The sequence below is a fragment of the Salvelinus namaycush genome, unplaced genomic scaffold, assembly GCF_016432855.1.
Source record: "Salvelinus namaycush isolate Seneca unplaced genomic scaffold, SaNama_1.0 Scaffold155, whole genome shotgun sequence".
Classification (NCBI taxonomy): Eukaryota; Metazoa; Chordata; class Actinopteri; order Salmoniformes; family Salmonidae; genus Salvelinus; species Salvelinus namaycush.
Window position 1 is genome coordinate 84,046 of NW_024058286.1, and position 21,373 is coordinate 105,418.

General features: G+C 49.8%; 2 protein-coding genes across 2 annotated transcripts in view; both read right to left on the bottom strand.

Annotated features, from left to right (window-relative positions):
* LOC120037034 overlaps positions 1–21,373 on the bottom strand; it is a gene marked incomplete at its 5' end in the record, with an annotated part of 52,553 nt that overhangs the window by 11,696 nt on the left and 19,484 nt on the right. The gene's annotated exons all lie outside the window — the stretch shown is intronic.
* Positions 19–2,815, bottom strand: LOC120037029 (protein NLRC3-like). The gene is made up of 4 exons (XM_038983250.1): positions 2,513–2,815; positions 2,116–2,282; positions 709–2,009; positions 19–507 (listed from the first exon to the last, which is right to left on the bottom strand). The coding sequence occupies exons 1-4, from the start codon at positions 2,671–2,673 to the stop codon at positions 19–21; spliced, it is 2,118 nt and encodes a 705-aa protein (XP_038839178.1). The 5' UTR covers positions 2,674–2,815.

Sequence of the window (21,373 nt, forward strand, 5' to 3'; positions counted from 1 at the left end):
TCAACACAATAACAGAACTTACAGTGCTCTCTTGCAGGTTTTCACGACCGGCAGCAACCTCTGATAACCTTCCTCTGATGTGTTGTATGTCTTCAGGTCAAACTCCTCCAGCCCCTCCTCTGACATCAGTAACAGGTAGGCCAGGGCTGAACATTGGTCAGGTTCTAGTCTTGTTTCTGAAAGAGTTCCTGATTGCAGGGAGGTCTGCATGTCTTCAACTAGAGAGTTGGAACCAAGCTCATTCAGACAGTGGAACAGGTTGATGATCCTTTCTGGTGAGGATTCCCCGTCGATCTTGTCTGAAAGGTACCTGACTGTTCTCTCAGCTGTTTCCTCATTGGTCTGTGTTGTACTTCCTACCTGTGTTAGAAGGCCTCGTAACAGATTCTGATTGGACTCCAGTGAGAGACCCAGAAGGAAGCGGAGGAACAGGTCCAGGTGTCCATTCTCACTCTTCAAGGCCTGGTCCACTGCTCTCCTGTGTAAGTCAAACAATTTGAATGACTCCTTCTCTTCATCATTGTCATCATCTTCCTCATCCTCTTCTTCATCATCATCATCATCGTCGTTGTCGTCATCCTTCTCCTCCTCCTCATAATTCTTCTCCTCATCTTCCTCCTCCTCCTCCTCCTCATCCCCCTCCTTCTCCTCCTCCTCCTCATCATTCTCCTCATCTTCCTCCTCATCATCATCATCAACACCAGTGACTGCTTTGGGGGAGAAAACATTTTCCTTCTTGCCCAGACATGATTCTAAAGCATGCACTGCTGCTAGAAACTCCTGAATACTCAGATGCACAAAGCTGTAGACCTTGTCTTGGTACAGCCCAGATTCTTCTTTAAAGATCTCTGTACACAATGCTGAGTACTCTGATGCCTCTGTGACATCAAGGCCACATTCTCTCAGGTCCTCCTCATAGAAGATCAGGTTGCCCTTCTGCAGCTGTTGGAATGCCAGCTTCGCCAGTTTCAGGATCATCTCTTTGTCTGACTGAGACAGTTCCTTTGGGTTTGTCTCTGTGGCTTTGTTGTACTTCCTGTTCTTCACAATGATTTGGATGAGAATGAAGTGTGAGTACATCTGGGTCAGAGTTTTGGGGACTTCATCCTTCTCTGCCTCTTTCAGTATCATCTCAAGGACAGTGGCTGATATCCAACAGAAGACTGGCATGTGGCACATGATGTGGAGGCTCCTTGATGTCTTCATGTGGGTGATGATTTCATTGGCCAGATTCTGATCTGTGATTTTCTTCCTGAAGTATTCCTCCTTCTGTGGATCATTGAACCCTCGTACCTCTGTCACCTGGTCAATACACTCAGGAGGGATCTGATTGGCTGCTGCAGGCCGTGAGGTTATCCAGAGGAGAGCAGAGGGAAGCAGATTCCCCTCAATGAGGTTTGTCAGCAGCACGTCCACTGAGGTTGGCTTCGTGGCATCACAGCACTTCTCATTGTTTGTGAAGTCTAGAGGAAGTCGACACTCATCCAGACCATCAAAAATGAAAACAGTTTTGGTTTCACCATCTTCAATGCTGTCAATCTCTTTCAGCTCTGAGAAGTAGTGGGAAAGAAGTTGCATCAGACTGTATTGGTCCTTTTTCAGGTTCAGATCACGGAAAAGAAGAGGAAACATGAAATGAACGTCCTGATTTGCTTTTCCCTCTGCCCAGTCAAGGATGACCTTCTGCACAGAGACTGTTTTTCCAATGCCAGCGATTCCTTTTGTCAGCACAGTTCTGATAGGTTTGTCTTGTCCAGGTAAAGGCTTGAAGATGTCGTTGCATTTGATTGGTGTCTCTTGTGTGGTTTGTTTCTTGGATGCCATCTCTATCTGTCTAACCTCATGTTCATTATTGAGCCTTCCACTTCCACCCTCTGTGATGTAGAGCTCTGTGTAGATGTCCTTGAACAGACTTTGGTTTCCATGGTGTCCAATTCCTTCAGATATGTGTTGATACTTGTGTTTCAGTTTAGCCTTAATGTCTTGTTGGACTGTCAGCAGAGTTTGACCTGTAGGAAAACAATGAGAGTTGAGACTCATAAGTTTGTGTGTATGTGTGTGTGTGTGTGTGTGTGTGAACCCTTCTTTGTAATATTGTATGAAATACAGTCTTACTTCTTCTGTCCAGAAGGTTGTGTGTGATCTTTAATGCATCCTCACTGTCCAAACTCTCCACTTCCTTATTGTCATCTGGAAATGGTTCCTGGCTGAAAGTAGGTGGCGGATCACTCTTCATTGATAGCAGGCTGGTTGTAGGTGACTCTGCTCTGGGCTTCTGGACACTGAACAAAACAGGGAGACAGATCACCTCATCAATATCTCATCAATACCTCATCTACTTCATTTTAACAACTGTATAGTGGAACTTCTAGAAGTCCTGATGTTTCTTTATAAAGCTACAGTCTGCATTTGGTCATTAGATTTTAGGACTTAAATTAACTTGGCAACACTTTTCTCAAAAATAAGTTTTATACCTTTAAAAGAACTGTACATTTGACAATTCATCACTTACCTCTCAGAACTGGTGTCTTGAGGTATTTTAGAGGCAGTAGTCTCCTCCTCTCTCTCCCCAGAGAGACTCATTTTAGAGGCAGTGGTCCCCTCCTCTCTCTCCCCAGAGAGACTCATTTTAGAGGCAGTGGTCTCCTCCTCTCTCTCCCCAGAGAGACTCATTTTAGAGGCAGTGGTCCCCTCCTCTCTCTCCCCAGAGAGACTAATTGTAGATGTAAATCACAGCTCACTCAGCTACAATAAGAAATAACAGAACAGTCAATATTTCTGAGCATTGTTAGTACCACCCAGCACAAGCAGAGAACATGTCTAACTGACAGGCTGGTACCTTGGGCGAGATAAGCAGACCTTTATACCCTGATAAAACAGCAATACATGTTCTGTAAACATTAACCCTAGAGGCTTGTAGGGAGATAAACCAAAGACTTTGGCCTCTACAGAGTTAGAAACATCAGCTGCTACAGAGTAAAGAACAGTAATTAAGTCAAAGAATCATCAGAATATCCTCAGTCCACTTTCTATAATCTGTCATGTCTTTACCTCCATTCAGACAGTTACTGACAAACTAAGACAGTCTATAATCTGTCATGTCTTTACCTCCATTCAGACAGTTACTGACAAACTAAGACAGTCTATAATCTGTCATGTCTTTACCTCCATTTAGACAGTTACTGACAAACTAAGACAGTCTATAATCTGTCATGTCTTTACCTCCATTCAGACAGTTACTGACAAACTAAGACAGTCTATAATCTGTCATGTCTTTACCTCCATTCAGACAGTTACTGACAAACTAAGACAGTCTATAATCTGTCATGTCTTTACCTCCATTCAGACAGTTACTGACAAACTAAGACAGTCTATAATCTGTCATGTCTTTACCTCCATTTAGACAGTTACTGACAAACTAAGACAGTCTATAACCTGTCATGTCTTTATCTACATTCAGACAGTTACTGACAAACTAAGACAGTCTATAATCTGTCATGTCTTTACCAACTCCTCCATTTAGACAGTTACTGAAAAACTAAGACAGTCTATAATCTGCCATGTCTTTATCTACATTCAGACAGTTACTGACAAACTAAGACAGTCTATAATCTGTCATTGTCTTTACCTCCATTTACACAGTTACTGACAAACTAAGACAGTCTATAATCTGTCATGTCTTTACCTACTCCTCCATTCAGACAGTTACTGACAAACTAAGACAGTCTATAATCTGTCATGTCTTTACCTCCATTCAGACAGTTACTGACAAACTAAGAGTCTATAATCTGTCATGTCTTTACCTCCATTCAGACAGTTACTGACAAACTAAGACAGTCTATAATCTGTCATGTCTTTACCTCCATTTAGACAGTTACTGACAAACTAAGACAGTCTATAATCTGTCATGTCTTTACCTACTCCTCCATTCAGACAGTTACTGACAAACTAAGACAGTCTATAATCTGTCATGTCTTTACCTACTCCTCCATTCAGACAGTTACTGACAAACTAAGACAGTCTATAATCTGTCATGTCTTTACCTCCATTCAGACAGTTACTGACAAACTAAGACAGTCTATAATCTGTCATGTCTTTACCTACTCGTCCATTCAGACAGTTACTGACAAACTAAGACAGTCTATAATCTATCATGTCTTTACCTCCATTCAGACAGTTACTGACAAACTAAGACAGTCTATAATCTGTCATGTCTTTACCTCCATTCAGACAGTTACTGACAAACTAAGACTTTGTCAGTAACTGTGAAAAAATGTTTCTTATGTGGAGGAAACATTATCCAATGTGATTGTCTGTATGTTTCCATAGAATAGGTGATGTTATAGACCAACCCTGTCAGATTGTCAGTCTAACCTTAACTCGTGTATCATAAAACAGACCATGTGTCACGCCCTGGCCATAGAGAGGCTTTTATTCTCTATTTTGGTTAGGCCAGGGTGTGACTAGGGTGGGCATTCTAGTTTCTTTATTTCTATGTTTTCTGTTTCTATGTTTTGGCCGGGTATGGTTCTCAATCAGGGACAGCTGTCTATCGTTGTCTCTGATTGGGAATCATACTTAGGCAGCCTGTTTTTCCACCTTAGTTGTGGGTAGTTGTCTTTGTTAGTGGCCTGTATAGCCCTAGTAAGCTTCACGCTTGTTTTTGTTGTTTCTTGTTTTGTTGGCGACATTTATAATAAAGGAAAATGTACGCTCACGACGCTGCACCTTGGTCCGGTCATTTCCCTGACGACGTTCGTGACACCTTGTCACACCCTGGTCTGTTTCACCTTTCTTTGTGCTTGTCTCGACCCCCTCCAGGTGTTGCCGATCTGCCCCATTATCCCCAGTGTATTTATACCTGTGTTCTCTGTTTGTCTGTTGCCAGTTCATCTTGTTTCATCAAGCCTACCAGCAGTTTTTCCCCGTACTCCTGTTTCCCGTTAGTTCCTGTTTTCTAGTTCTCCCGGTTTTTGACCATTCTTCTTGCCCTGACCCTGACCCTGCCCCTGACCCTGACCCTGACCCTGAGCCTGACCCTGACCCTGACCCTGAGCCTGACCCTGACCCTGACCCTGACCCTGACCCTGACCCTGACCCTGACCCTGACCCTGCCTGCCGTTCTGTACCTTGTGACACTGCCCTGGATTACTGACCTCTGCCTGCCCTCGACCTGTCATTTGCCTGCCGCCCTGTTTTGTAAATAAACTTTTGTTCTTTTCGAACTGTCTGCATCTGGGTCTTATCCTGAGGTCTAATAGACCTCTTCATTCCCTTTCTAACTAAAGCATTTTATGTAAATACAACACCTGGATGTATGACTCTGGTGTAAGCGCCACGTTTCCAAGCCAACGCTCCACCCCATTGGCCAGCTGTTCCCCTGATAGCAAACTTGTCTGCACCGCCACGCCCACAGCTGAAGCCAGTCTGTTTACTTTCTGAAGGAGTGGGAGTTCCCTGGCAGACGCCGCCCATTTCATTCCCCATAGCCTGTCTGTTTGTGACATCACGCCGCTCCTTGTTATCCAATATGTTTGTTTCCTTTTAGTACAATTTCTGTCCAATTTTAGGTGAAATGTTCACTTTTTTATAAAGCATGATACTTGGTATACTTGTACAGTTTGGAGCCCTGAACCTTTTTCCAGATATGGAGCCATTGCAAAAACACTTGCTTAATCAAACATGATAACACAGAGAAAAGGTGACGTCTACACCAATGTGTTGTGTCCCAAACTGTACAAGTGTACCAAGTTTCATTATTTTATTCAAAAGTGAACATCATTTTCACATATCGCCTGGTCTATTTATAATCAGTGAAATTAAGTGAACAAGTGCACACTTTAGGAGGAAGGAGAGATGATTGGGACACAGGTCACTGGATTATCTTATTGTTAGAAGAAGCAGACCAGCCTCATACCCTGCGAGGACGTTTTATTTTCCAAATTTCTGAATCCGTTGTTAAATCTATTAAGTTCCTTAATAGATAAACCAGTTCACACCGGTTTAAACCTGTTACTGTGTTGTAAGCCTGTCAATGTTCTGTCATCACTGCCCTCCTCTTAGCCACATGTAGCATTCTGTTACAACACACACACACACACACACACACACACACACACACACACACACACACACACACACACACACACACACACACACACACACACACACACACACACACACACACACACACACACAATAAAAGAGAATTGAACCCTGTATGTGTGTGTGTGTGTGTGTGTGTGTGTGTGTGTGTGTGTGTGTGTGTGTGTGTGGTGTGTGTGTGTGTGTGTGTGTGTGTGTGTGTGTTTGTGTGTGTGTGTGTGTGTGTGTGTGTGTGTGTGTGTGTGTGTGTGTGTGTGTGTGTGCATGTGCATGATAACATATATGGTTACTATGCAGTCTGATCAATATAATTATACTTATATCTCCCTCGCTAACTATAAGCATCAGCTGTCAGAGCAGCTTACAGATCACTGCACCTGTACACGGCCCATCTGTAAATCGCCCACCCAACTACCTCATCCTCATATTGTTATTTCTTTTTTGCTCTTTCGCACCCCAGTATCTCTACTTGCACATCTATCACTCACGTGTTAATGCTAAATTGTAATTATTTCGCCACTATGGCCTATTTATTTCCATACTTCCCTAATCTTACTACATTTGCACAGACTGTGTATAGATTTTTCTATTGTGATATTTACTGTACGTTTGTTTATTACATGTGTAACTCTATGTTGTTGTTTTGTCTCATTGCTTTGCTCCATCTTGGCCAGGTCACAGTTGTAAATGAGAACTTGTTCTCAACTGGCCTCCCTGGTTAAATAAAGGTGAAATAAATCAAAATAAAAGGATTCACAGTGAAGCTGTTAAAACTAGGGCTCTATTGTTGGCTGACGTCAAGTCAGCACTATTGTCAAATGCATGTCGTTGGCAATTATGAGCCGCCCTTTCAAATTTTCCAATCTGTGCGCCAGGATTGGTAATTTACCCGTTATATATGAGCTCACCTGCACTGGGGTGACAATATCTGAGGTGGGAGGGGTGACAATATCTGAGGTGGGAGGGGTGACAATATCTGAGGTGGGAGGGGTGACAATATCTGAGGTGGGAGGGGTGACAATATCTGAGGTGGGAGGAGTGACAATATCTAAGGTGGGAGGAGTGACAATATCTGAGGTGGGAGGGGTGACAATATCTGAGGTGGGAGGGGTGACAATATCTGAGGTGGGAGGAGTGACAATATGTGAGGTGGATGGGGTGACAATATCTGAGGTGGGAGGAGTGACAATATCTGAGGTGGGAGGGGTAACAATATGTGAGGTGGGAGGGGTGACAATATCTGAGGTGGGAGGAGTGACAATATCTGAGGTGGGAGGGGTGACAATATCTGAGGTGGGAGGGGTGACAATATCTGAGGTGGGAGGAGTGACAATATCTGAGGTGGGAGGGGTGACAATATCTGAGGTGGGAGGGGTGACAATATCTGAGGTGGGAGGGGTGACAATATCTGAGGTGGGAGGGGTGACAATATCTAAGGTGGGAGGAGTGACAATATCTAAGGTGGGAAGAGTGACAATATCTGAGGTGGGAGGGGTGACAATATCTGAGGTGGGAGGGGTGACAATATCTGAGGTGGGAGGAGTGACAATATCTGAGGTGGGAGGGGTGACAATATCTGAGGTGGGAGGGGTGACAATATGTGAGGTGGGAGGGGTGACGATATCTGAGGTGGGAAGAGTGACAATATCTGAGGTGGGAGGAGTGACAATATCTGAGGTGGGAGGGGTGACAATATCTGAGGTGGGAGGGGTGACAATATCTGAGGGGGGAGGGGTGACAATATCTGAGGTGGGAGGGGTGACAATATGTGAGGTGGGAGGGGTGACGATATCTGAGGTGGGAGGGGTGACAATATGTGAGGTGGGAGGGGTGACAATATGTGAGGTGGGAGGGGTGACAATATCTGAGGTGGGAGGGGTGACAATATCTGAGGTGGGAGGGGTGACAATATCTGAGGTGGGAGGGGTGACAATATCTGAGGTGGGAGGGGTGACAATATCTGAGGTGGGAGGGGTGACAATATCTGAGGTGGGAGGGGTGACAATATCTGAGGTGGGAGGGGTGATAATATCTGAGGTGGGAGGGGTGACAATATCTGAGGAGGGAGGGGTGACAATATCTGAGGTGGGAGGGGTGACAATATCTGAGGTGGGAGGGGTGACAATATCTGAGGTGGGACGGGTGACAATATCTGAGGTGGGAGGGGTGACAATATCTGAGGTGGGAGGGGTGACAATATCTGAGGTGGGAGGGGTGACAATATCTGAGGTGGGAGGGGTGACAATATCTGAGGTGGGAGGGGTGACAATATCTGAGGTGGGAGGGGTGACAATATCTGAGGTGGGAGGGGTGACAATATCTGAGGTGGGAGGAGTGACAATATCTGAGGTGGGAGGGGTGACAATATCTGAGGTGGGAGGAGTGACAATATCTGAGGTGGGAGGGGTGACAATATCTGAGGTGGGAGGGGTGACAATATCTGAGGTGGGAGGAGTGACAATATCTGAGGTGGGAGGGGTAACAATATCTGAGGTGGGAGGAGTGACAATATGTGAGGTGGGAGGGGTGACAATATCTGAGGTGGGAGGGGTGACAATATCTGAGGTGGGAGGGGTGACAATATCTGAGGTGGGAGGGGTGACAATATCTGAGGTGGGAGGGGTGACAATATCTGAGGTGGGAGGGGTGACAATATCTGAGGAGGGAGGGGTGACAATATCTGAGGTGGGAGGGGTGACAATATCTGAGGTGGGAGGGGTGACAATATCTGAGGTGGGACGGGTGACAATATCTGAGGTGGGAGGGGTGACAATATCTGAGGTGGGAGGGGTGACAATATCTGAGGTGGGAGGGGTGACAATATCTGAGGTGGGAGGGGTGACAATATCTGAGGTGGGAGGGGTGACAATATCTGAGGTGGGAGGGGTGACAATATCTGAGGTGGGAGGGGTGACAATATCTGAGGTGGGAGGAGTGACAATATCTGAGGTGGGAGGGGTGACAATATCTGAGGTGGGAGGAGTGACAATATCTGAGGTGGGAGGGGTGACAATATCTGAGGTGGGAGGGGTGACAATATCTGAGGTGGGAGGAGTGACAATATCTGAGGTGGGAGGGGTAACAATATCTGAGGTGGGAGGAGTGACAATATCTGAGGTGGGAAGGGTGACAATATCTGAGGTGGGAGGAGTGACAATATCTGAGGTGGGAGGGGTGACAATATCTGAGGTGGGAGGAGTGACAATATCTGAGGTGGGAGGGGTGACAATATCTGAGGTGGGAGGAGTGACAATATGTGAGGTGGGAGGAGTGATAATATCTGAGGTGTGAGGGATGGCAATATCTGAGGTGTGAGGGATGGTAATATCTGAGGTGTGAGGGATGGTAATATCTGAGGTGTGAGGGATGGTAATATCTGAGGTGTGAGGGATGGTAATATCTGAGGTGTGAGGGATGGTAATATCTGAGGTGTGAGGGATGGCAGTATCTGAGGTGTGAGGGATGGTAATATCTGAGGTGTGAGGGATGACAATATCTGAGGTGGGAGGGGTGACAATATCTGAGGTGGGAGGGGTGACAATATGTGAGGTGGGAGGGGTGACAATATCTGAGGGGGGAAGGGTGACAATATCTGAGGTGGGAGGGGTGACAATATGTAAGGTGGGAGGGGTGACAATATGTGAGGTGGGAGGAGTGACAATATGTGAGGTGGGAGGAGTGACAATATCTGAGGTGGGAGGGGTAACAATATCTGAGGTGGGAGGGGTGACAATATCTGAGGTGGGAGGGGTGACAATATCTGAGGTGGGAGGGGTGACAATATCTGAGGTGGGAGGAGTGACAATATCTGAGGTGGGAGGGGTAACAATATCTGAGGTGGGAGGAGTGACAATATCTGAGGTGGGAGGGGTGACAATATCTGAGGTGGGAGGAGTGACAATATCTGAGGTGGGAGGGGTGACAATATCTGAGGTGGGAGGGGTGACAATATCTGAGGTGGGAGGAGTGACAATATCTGAGGTGGGAGGGGTGACAATATCTGAGGTGGGAGGAGTGACAATATCTGAGGTGGGAGGGGTGACAATATCTGAGGTGGGAGGGGTGACAATATCTAAGGTGGGAGGAGTGACAATATCTGAGGTGGGAGGGGTGACAATATCTGAGGTGGGAGGGGTGACGATATCTGAGGTGGGAGGGGTGACAATATCTAAGGTGGGAGGAGTGACAATATCTGAGGTGGGAGGGGTGACAATATCTGAGGTGGGAGGAGTGACAATATCTGAGGTGGGAAGGGTGACAAAATCTGAGGTGGGAGGAGTGACAATATCTGAGGTGGGAGGGGTGACAATATCTGAGGTGGGAGGAGTGACAATATCTGAGGTGGGAGGGGTGACAATATCTGAGGTGGGAGGGGTGACAATATCTGAGGTGGGAGGAGTGACAATATGTGAGGTGGGAGGAGTGACAATATCTGAGGTGGGAGGGGTAACAATATCTGAGGTGGGAGGAGTGACAATATCTGAGGTGGGAGGGGTGACAATATCTGAGGTGGGAGGGGTGACAATATCTGAGGTGGGAGGGGTGACAATATCTGAGGTGGAAGGAGTGACAATATCTGAGGTGGGAGGGGTGACAATATCTGAGGTGGGAGGGGTGACTATATCTGAGGTGGGAGGGGTGACAATATCTGAGGTGGGAGGGGTGACAATATCTGAGGTGGGAGGGGTGACAATATCTGAGGTGGGAGGGGTGACAATACCTGAGGTGGGAGGGGTGACAATATCTGAGGTGGGAGGGGTGACAATATCTGAGGTGGGAGGGGTGACAATATCTGAGGTGGGAGGGGTGACAATATCTGAGGTGGGAGGGGTGACAATATCTGAGGTGGGAGGGGTGACAATATCTGAGGTGGGAGGGGTGACAATATCTGAGGTGGGAGGGGTGATAATATCTGAGGTGGGAGGGGTGACAATATCTGAGGAGGGAGGGGTGACAATATCTGAGGTGGGAGGGGTGACAATATCTGAGGTGGGAGGGGTGACAATATCTGAGGTGGGACGGGTGACAATATCTGAGGTGGGAGGGGTGACAATATCTGAGGTGGGAGGGGTGACAATATCTGAGGTGGGAGGGGTGACAATATCTGAGGTGGGAGGGGTGACAATATCTGAGGTGGGAGGGGTGACAATATCTGAGGTGGGAGGGGTGACAATATCTGAGGTGGGAGGGGTGACAATATCTGAGGTGGGAGGGGTGACAATATCTGAGGTGGGAGGAGTGACAATATCTGAGGTGGGAGGGGTGACAATATCTGAGGTGGGAGGAGTGACAATATCTGAGGTGGGAGGGGTGATAATATCTGAGGTGGGAGGGGTGACAATATCTGAGGAGGGAGGGGTGACAATATCTGAGGTGGGAGGGGTGACAATATCTGAGGTGGGAGGGGTGACAATATCTGAGGTGGGAGGGGTGACAATATCTGAGGTGGGAGGGGTGACAATATCTGAGGTGGGAGGGGTGACAATATCTGAGGTGGGAGGGGTGACAATATCTGAGGTGGGAGGGGTGACAATATCTGAGGTGGGAGGGGTGACAATATCTGAGGTGGGAGGAGTGACAATATCTGAGGTGGGAGGGGTGACAATATCTGAGGTGGGAGGAGTGACAATATCTGAGGTGGGAGGGGTGACAATATCTGAGGTGGGAGGGGTGACAATATCTAAGGTGGGAGGAGTGACAATATCTGAGGTGGGAGGGGTGACAATATCTGAGGTGGGAGGGGTGACGATATCTGAGGTGGGAGGGGTGACAATATCTAAGGTGGGAGGAGTGACAATATCTGAGGTGGGAGGGGTGACAATATCTGAGGTGGGAGGAGTGACAATATCTGAGGTGGGAAGGGTGACAATATCTGAGGTGGGAGGAGTGACAATATCTGAGGTGGGAGGGGTGACAATATCTGAGGTGGGAGGAGTGACAATATCTGAGGTGGGAGGGGTGACAATATCTGAGGTGGGAGGGGTGACAATATCTGAGGTGGGAGGAGTGACAATATGTGAGGTGGGAGGAGTGACAATATCTGAGGTGGGAGGGGTAACAATATCTGAGGTGTGAGGAGTGACAATATCTGAGGTGGGAGGGGTGACAATATCTGAGGTGGGAGGGGTGACAATATCTGAGGTGGGAGGGGTGACAATATCTGAGGTGGAAGGAGTGACAATATCTGAGGTGGGAGGGGTGACAATATCTGAGGTGGGAGGGGTGACAATATCTGAGGTGGGAGGGGTGACAATATCTGAGGTGGGAGGGGTGACAATATCTGAGGTGGGAGGGGTGACAATATCTGAGGTGGGAGGGAGTGACAATATCTGAGGTGGGAGGGGTGACAATATCTGAGGTGGGAGGGGTGACAATATCTGAGGTGGGAGGGGTGACAATATCTGAGGTGGGAGGGGTGACAATATCTGAGGTGGGAGGAGTGACAATATCTGAGGTGGGAGGGGTGACAATATCTGAGGTGGGAGGGGTGACAATATCTGAGGTGGGAGGGGTGACAATATCTGAGGTGGGAGGGGTGACAATATCTGAGGTGGGAGGGGTGACAATATCTGAGGTGGGAGGGTGACAATATCTGAGGTGGGAGGGGTGACAATATCTGAGGTGGGAGGAGGTGACAATATCTGAGGTGGGAGGGGTGACAATATCTGAGGTGGGAGGAGTGACAATATCTGAGGTGGGAGGGGTGACAATATCTGAGGTGGGAGGGGTGACAATATCTGAGGTGGGAGGGGTGACAATATCTGAGGTGGGAGGGGTGACAATATCTGAGGTGGGAGGGGTGACAATATCTGAGGTGGGAGGGGTGACAATATCTGAGGTGGGAGGGGTGACAATATCTGAGGTGGGAGGGGTGACAATATCTGAGGTGGGAGGGGTGACAATATCTGAGGTGGGAGGGGTGACAATATCTGAGGTGGGAGGGGTGACAATATCTGAGGTGGGAGGGGTGACAATATCTGAGGTGGGAGGGGTGACAATATCTGAGGTGGAGGGGTGACAATATCTGAGGTGGGAGGGGTGACAATATCTGAGGTGGGAGGGGTGACAATATCTGAGGTGGGAGGGGTGACAATATCTGAGGTGGGAGGAGGTGACAATATCTGAGGTGGGAGGGGTGACAATATCTGAGGTGGGAGGGGTGACAATATCTGAGGTGGGAGGGGTGACAATATCTGAGGTGGGAGGAGTGACAATATCTGAGGTGGGAGGGGTGACAATATCTGAGGTGGGAGGGTGACAATATCTGAGGTGGGAGGGGTGACAATATCTGAGGTGGGAGGGGTGACAATATCTGAGGTGGGAGGGGTGACAATATCTGAGGTGGGAGGGGTGACAATATCTGAGGTGGGAGGAGTGACAATATCTGAGGTGGGAGGGGTGACAATATCTGAGGTGGGAGGGTGACAATATCTGAGGTGGGAGGGGTGACAATATCTGAGGTGGGAGGGGTGACAATATCTGAGGTGGGAGGAGTGACAATATCTGAGGTGGGAGGGGTGACAATATCTGAGGTGGGAGGGGTGACAATATCTGAGGTGGGAGGAGTGACAATATCTGAGGTGGGAGGGGTGACAATATCTGAGGTGGGAGGAGTGACAATATCTGAGGTGGGAGGGGTGACAATATCTGAGGTGGGAGGGGTGACAATATCTGAGGTGGGAGGGAGTGACAATATCTGAGGTGGGAGGGGTGACAATATCTGAGGTGGGAGGGGTGACAATATCTGAGGTGGGAGGGGTGACAATATCTGAGGTGGGAGGGGTGACAATATCTGAGGTGGGAGGGGTGACAATATCTGAGGTGGGAGGGGTGACAATATCTGAGGTGGGAGGGAGTGACAATATCTGAGGTGGGAAGGGGTGACAATATCTGAGGTGGGAGGAGTGACAATATCTGAGGTGGGAGGGGTGACAATATCTGAGGTGGGAGGGAGTGACAATATCTGAGGTGGGAGGGGTGACAATATCTGAGGTGGGAGGGGTGACAATATCTGAGGTGGGAGGAGTGACAATATCTGAGGTGGGAGGAGTGACAATATCTGAGGTGGGAGGGGTGACAATATCTGAGGTGGGAGGGTGACAATATCTGGGGTGGGAGGGGTGACAATATCTGAGGTGGGAGGGGTGACAATATCTGAGGTGGGAGGGGTGACAATATCTGAGGTGGGAGGGGTGACAATATCTGAGGTGGGAGGGGTGACAATATCTGAGGTGGGAGGGGTGACAATATCTGAGGTGGGAGGGGTGACAATATCTGAGGTGGGAGGGGTGACAATATCTGAGGTGGGAGGGGTGACAATATCTGAGGTGGGAGGGGTGACAATATCTGAGGTGGGAGGGGTGACAATATCTGAGGTGGGAGGGGTGACAATATCTGAGGTGGGAGGGGTGACAATATCTGAGGTGGGAGGGGTGACAATATCTGAGGTGGGAGGGGTGACAATATCTGAGGTGGGAGGGGTGACAATATCTGAGGTGGGAGGGGTGACAATATCTGAGGTGGGAGGGGTGACAATATCTGAGGTGGGAGGGGTGACAATATCTGAGGTGGGAGGGGTGACAATATCTGAGGTGGGAGGGGTGACAATATCTGAGGTGGGAGGGGTGACAATATCTGAGGTGGGAGGGGTGACAATATCTGAGGTGGGAGGGGTGACAATATCTGAGGTGGGAGGGTGACAATATCTGAGGTGGGAGGGGTGACAATATCTGAGGTGGGAGGGGTGACAATATCTGAGGTGGGAGGGGTGACAATATCTGAGGTGGGAGGGGTGACAATATCTGAGGTGGGAGGGGTGACAATATCTGAGGTGGGAGGGGTGACAATATCTGAGGTGGGAGGGGTGACAATATCTGAGGTGGGAGGGGTGACAATATCTGAGGTGGGAGGGGTGACAATATCTGAGGTGGGAGGGGGGACAATATCTGAGGTGGGAGGGAGTGACAATATCTGAGGTGGGAGGGGTGACAATATCTGAGGTGGGAGGGGTGACAATATCTGAGGTGGGAGGGGTGACAATATCTGAGGTGGGAGGGGTGACAATATCTGAGGTGGGAGGGGTGACAATATCTGAGGTGGGAGGGGTGACAATATCTGAGGTGGGAGGGGTGACAATATCTGAGGTGGGAGGGGTGACAATATCTGAGGTGGGAGGGGTGACAATATCTGAGGTGGGAGGGGTGACAATATCTGAGGTGGGAGGGGTGACAATATCTGAGGTGGGAGGAGTGACAATATCTGAGGTGGGAGGGGTGACAATATCTGAGGTGGGAGGGGTGACAATATCTAAGGTGGGAGGAGTGACAATATCTGAGGTGGGAGGGGTGACAATATCTGAGGTGGGAGGGGTGACGATATCTGAGGTGGGAGGGGTGACAATATCTGAAGGTGGGAGGGGTGACCAATATCTGAGGTGGGAGGGGTGACAATATCTGAGGTGGGAGGAGTGACAATATCTGAGGTGGGAGGGGTGACAATATCTGAGGTGGGAGGAGTGACAATATCTGAGGTGGGAGGGGTGACAATATCTGAGGTGGGAGGAGTTGACAATATCTGAGGTGGGAGGGGTGACAATATATGAGGTGGGAGAGTGACAATATCTGAGGTGGGAGGGGTGACAATATCTGAGGTGGGAGGAGTGACAATATGTGAGGTGGGAGGAGTGACAATATCTGAGGTGGGAGGGGTAACAATATCTGAGGTGGAGGAGGTGACAATATCTGAGGTGGGAGGGGTGACAATATCTGAGGTGGGAGGGGTGACAATATCTGAGGTGGGAGGGGTGACAATATCTGAGGTGGGAAGGGTGACAATATCTGAGGTGGAGGGGTGACAATATCTGAGGTGGGAGGGGTGACAATATCTGAGGTGGGAGGGGTGACAATATCTGAGGTGGGAGGGGTGACAATATCTGAGGTGGGAGGGGTGACAATATCTGAGGTGGGAGGGGTGACAATACCTGAGGTGGGAGGGGTGACAATATCTGAGGTGGGAGGGGTGACAATATCTGAGTGGGAGGGGTGACAATATCTGAGGTGGGAGGGGTGACAATATCTGAGGTGGGAGGGGTGACAATATCTGAGGTGGGAGGGGTGACAATATCTGAGGTGGGAGGGGTGACAATATCTGAGGTGGGAGGGGTGACAATATCTGAGGTGGGAGGGGTGACAATATCTGAGGTGGGAGGGGTGACAATATCTGAGGTGGGAGGGGTGACAATATCTGAGGTGGGAGGGGTGATAATATCTGAGGTGGGAGGGGTGACAATATCTGAGGAGGGAGGGGTGACAATATCTGAGGTGGGAGGGGTGACAATATCTGAGGTGGGAGGGGTGACAATATCTGAGGTGGGAGGGGTGACAATATCTGAGGTGGGAGGGGTGACAATATCTGAGGTGGGAGGGTGACAATATCTGAGGTGGGAGGGGTGACAATATCTGAGGTGGGAGGGGTGACAATATCTGATGTGGGAGGGGTGACAATATCTGAGGTGGGAGGGGTGACAATATCTGAGGTGGGAGGAGTGACAATATCTGAGGTGGGAGGGGTGACAATATCTGAGGTGGGAGGGAGTGACAATATCTGAGGTGGGAGGGGTGATAATATCTGAGGTGGGAGGGGTGACAATATCTGAGGAGGGAGGGGTGACAATATCTGAGGTGGGAGGGGTGACAATATCTGAGGTGGGAGGAGTGACAATATCTGAGGTGGGAGGGGTGACAATATCTGAGGTGGGAGGGGTGACAATATCTGAGGTGGGAGGAGTGACAATATGTGAGGTGGGAGGAGTGACAATATCTGAGGTGGGAGGGGTAACAATATCTGAGGTGGGAGGAGTGACAATATCTGAGGTGGGAGGGGTGACAATATCTGAGGTGGGAGGGGTGACAATATCTGAGGTGGGAGGGGTGACAATATCTGAGGTGGAAGGAGTGACAATATCTGAGGTGGGAGGGGTGACAATATCTGAGGTGGGAGGGGTGACAATATCTGAGGTGGGAGGGGTGACAATATCTGAGGTGGGAGGGGTGACAATATCTGAGGTGGGAGGGGTGACAATATCTGAGGTGGGAGGGGTGACAATATCTGAGGTGGGAGGGGTGACAATATCTGAGGTGGGAGGGGTGACAATATCTGAGGTGGGAGGGGTGACAATATCTGAGGTGGGAGGGGTGACAATATCTGAGGTGGGAGGGGTGACAATATCTGAGGTGGGAGGGGTGACAATATCTGAGGTGGGAGGGGTGACAATATCTGAGGTGGGAGGGGTGACAATATCTGAGGTGGGAGGGGTGACAATATCTGAGGTGGAGGGGTGACAATATCTGAGGTGGGAGGGGTGACAATATCTGAGGTGGGAGGGGTGACAATATCTGAGGTGGGAGGGGTGACAATATCTGAGGTGGGAGGGGTGACAATATCTGAGGTGGGAGGGGTGACAATATCTGAGGTGGGAGGGGTGACAATATCTGAGGTGGGAGGGGTGACAATATCTGAGGTGGGAGGGGTGACAATATCTGAGGTGGGAGGGGTGACAATATCTGAGGTGGGAGGAGTGACAATATCTGAGGTGGGAGGGGTGACAATATCTGAGGTGGGAGGGGTGACAATATCTGAGGTGGGAGGGGTGACAATATCTGAGGTGGGAGGGGTGACAATATCTGAGGTGGGAGGGGTGACAATATCTGAGGTGGGAGGGGTGACAATATCTGAGGTGGGAGGGGTGACAATATCTGAGGTGGGAGGGGTGACAATATCTGAGGTGGGAGGGGTGACAATATCTGAGGTGGGAGGAGTGACAATATCTGAGGTGGGAGGGGTGACAATATCTGAGGTGGGAGGGGTGACAATATCTGAGGTGGGAGGGGTGACAATATCTGAGGTGGGAGGGGTGACAATATCTGAGGTGGGAGGGGTGACAATATCTGAGGTGGGAGGGGTGACAATATCTGAGGTGGGAGGGGTGACAATATCTGAGGTGGGAGGGGTGACAATATCTGAGGTGGGAGGGGTGACAATATCTGAGGTGGGAGGGGTGACAATATCTGAGGTGGGAGGGGTGACAATATCTGAGGTGGGAGGGGTGACAATATCTGAGGTGGGAGGGGTGACAATATCTGAGGTGGGAGGGGTGACAATATCTGAGGTGGGAGGGGTGACAATATCTGAGGTGGGAGGGGTGACAATATCTGAGGTGGGAGGGGTGACAATATCTGAGGTGGGAGGGGTGACAATATCTGAGGTGGGAGGGGTGACAATATCTGAGGTGGGAGGGGTGACAATATCTGAGGTGGGAGGGGTGACAATATCTGAGGTGGGAGGGGTGACAATATCTGAGGTGGGAGGGGTGACAATATCTGAGGTGGGAGGGGTGACAATATCTGAGGTGGGAGGGGTGACAATATCTGAGGTGGGAGGGGTGACAATATCTGAGGTGGGAGGGGTGACAATATCTGAGGTGGGAGGGGTGACAATATCTGAGGTGGGAGGGGTGACAATATCTGAGGTGGGAGGGGTGACAATATCTGAGGTGGGAGGGGTGACAATATCTGAGGTGGGAGGGGTGACAATATCTGAGGTGGGAGGGGTGACAATATCTAAGGTGGGAGGAGTGACAATATCTGAGGTGGGAGGGGTGACAATATCTGAGGTGGGAGGGGTGACAATATCTGAGGTGGGAGGGGTGACAATATCTGAGGTGGGATCTGAGGTGGGATGGGTGACAATATGTGGGGTGGGAGGAGTGACAATATCTGAGGTGGGAGGGGTTACAATATGTGAGGTGGGAGGGGTGACAATATCTGAGGTGGGAGGAGTGACAATATGTGAGGTGGGAGGGGTGACAATATCTGAGGTGGGAGGGGTGACATATCTGAGGTGGGAGGGGTGACAATTTGTGAGGTGGGAGGGGTGACAATATCTGAGGTGGGAGGGGTGACAATATCTGAGGGGGGAGGGGTGACAATATGTGAGGTGGGAGGGGTGACAATATCTGAGGTGGGAGGGGTGACATATCTGAGGTGGGAGGGGTGACAATATGTGAGGTGGGAGGGGTGACAATATCTGAGGTGGGAGGGGTGACAATATCTGAGGGGGGAGGGGTGACAATATCTGAGGTGGGAGGGGTGACAATATCTGAGGGGGGAGGGGTGACAATATCTGAGGGGGGAGGGGTGACAATATCTGAGGTGGGAGGGGTGACAATATCTGAGGGGGGAGGGGTGACAATATCTGAGGTGGGAGGGGTGACAATATCTGAGGGGGGAGGGGTGACAATATCTGAGGTGGGAGGGGTGACAATATCTGAGGTGGGAGGAGTGACAATATCTGAGGTGGGAGGGGTGACAATATCTGAGGTGGGAGGAGTGACAATATCTGAGGTGGGAGGGGTGACAATATCTGAGGTGGGAGGAGTGACAATATCTGAGGTGGGAGGGGTGACAATATCTGAGGGGGGAGGAGTGACAATATCTGAGGTGGGAGGGGTGACAATATCTGAGGTGGGAGGGGTGACAATATCTGAGGTGGAAGGAGTGACAATATCTGAGGTGGGAGGGGTGACAATATCTGAGGTGGGAGGAGTGACAATATCTGAGGTGGGAGGGGTGACAATATCTGAGGGGGGAGGAGTGACAATATCTGAGGTGGGAGGGGTGACAATATCTGAGGTGGGAGGGGTGACAATATCTGAGGTGGGAGGGGTGACAATATCTGAGGTGGGAGGGGTGACAATATCGGAGGTGGGAGGGGTGACAATATCGGAGGTGGGAGGGGTGACAATATCTGAGGTGGGAGGGGTGATAATATCTGAGGTGGGAGGGGTGACAATATCTGAGGAGGGAGGGGTGACAATATCTGAGGTGGGAGGGGTGACAATATCTGAGGTGGGAGGGGTGACAATATCTGAGGTGGGACGGGTGACAATATCTGAGGTGGGAGGGGGGACAATATCTGAGGTGGGAGGGGTGACAATATCTGAGGTGGGAGGGGTGACAATATCTGAGGTGGGAGGGGTGACAATATCTGAGGTGGGAGGAGTGACAATATCTGAGGTGGGAGGGGTGACAATATCTGAGGTGGGAGGAGTGACAATATCTGAGGTGGGAGGGGTGACAATATCTGAGGTGGGAGGGGTGACAATATCTGAGGTGGGAGGGGTGACAATATCTGAGGTGGGAGGGGTGACAATATCTGAGGTGGGAGGGGTGACAATATCTGAGGTGGGAGGAGTGGCAATATCTGAGGTGGGAGGGGTAACAATATCTGAGGTGGGAGGAGTGACAATATCTGAGGTGGGAGGGGTGACAATATCTGAGGTGGGAGGAGTGACAATATCTGAGGTGGGAGGGGTGACAATATCTGAGGTGGGAGGGGTGACAATATCTGAGGTGGGAGGAGTGACAATATCTGAGGTGGGAGGGGTGACAATATCTGAGGTGGGAGGAGTGACAATATCTGAGGTGGGAGGGGTGACAATATCTGAGGTGGGAGGGGTGACAATATCTAAGGTGGGAGGAGTGACAATATCTGAGGTGGGAGGGGTGACAATATCTGAGGTGGGAGGGGTGACGATATCTGAGGTGGGAGGGGTGACAATATCTAAGGTGGGAGGAGTGACAATATCTGAGGTGGGAGGGGTGACAATATCTGAGGTGGGAGGGGTGACAATATGTGAGGTGGGAGGGGTGACAATATCTGAGGTGGGAGGAGTGACAATATCTGAGGTGTGAGGGGTGACAATATGTGAGGTGGGAGGGGTGACAATATCTGAGGTGGGAGGGGTGACATATCTGAGGTGGGAGGGGTGACAATATGTGAGGTGGGAGGGGTGACAATATCTGAGGTGGGAGGGGTGACAATATCTGAGGGGGGAGGGGTGACAATATCTGAGGTGGGAGGGGTGACAATATCTGGGGGGGGAGGGGTGACAATATCTGGGGGGGGAGGGGTGACAATATCTGAGGTGGGAGGGGTGACAATATCTGAGGGGGGAGGGGTGACAATATCTGAGGTGGGAGGGGTGACAATATCTGAGGGGGGAGGGGTGACAATATCTGAGGTGGGAGGGGTGACAATATCTGAGGTGGAAGGAGTGACAATATCTGAGGTGGGAGGGGTGACAATATCTGAGGTGGAAGGAGTGACAATATCTGAGGTGGGAGGGGTGACAATATCTGAGGTGGGATGAGTGACAATATCTGAGGTGGGAGGAGTGACAATATCTGAGGTGGGAGGAGTGACAATATCT

Bases quoted from the DNA above. Each gene is read 5' to 3' on its own strand.
- LOC120037029 (XM_038983250.1), bottom strand. From the start codon at position 2,673: ATGAGTCTCTCTGGGGAGAGAGAGGAGGAGACCACTGCCTCTAAAATG. The intron at 2,283-2,512 runs GTAAGTGATGAA...TGTTTTGTTCAG, and splicing joins CAAGACACCAGTTCTGAGAG to TGTCCAGAAGCCCAGAGCAG. The intron at 508-708 runs GTCACTGGTGTT...GATGAAGAGAAG, and splicing joins ATGTTTTCTCCCCCAAAGCA to GAGTCATTCAAATTGTTTGA.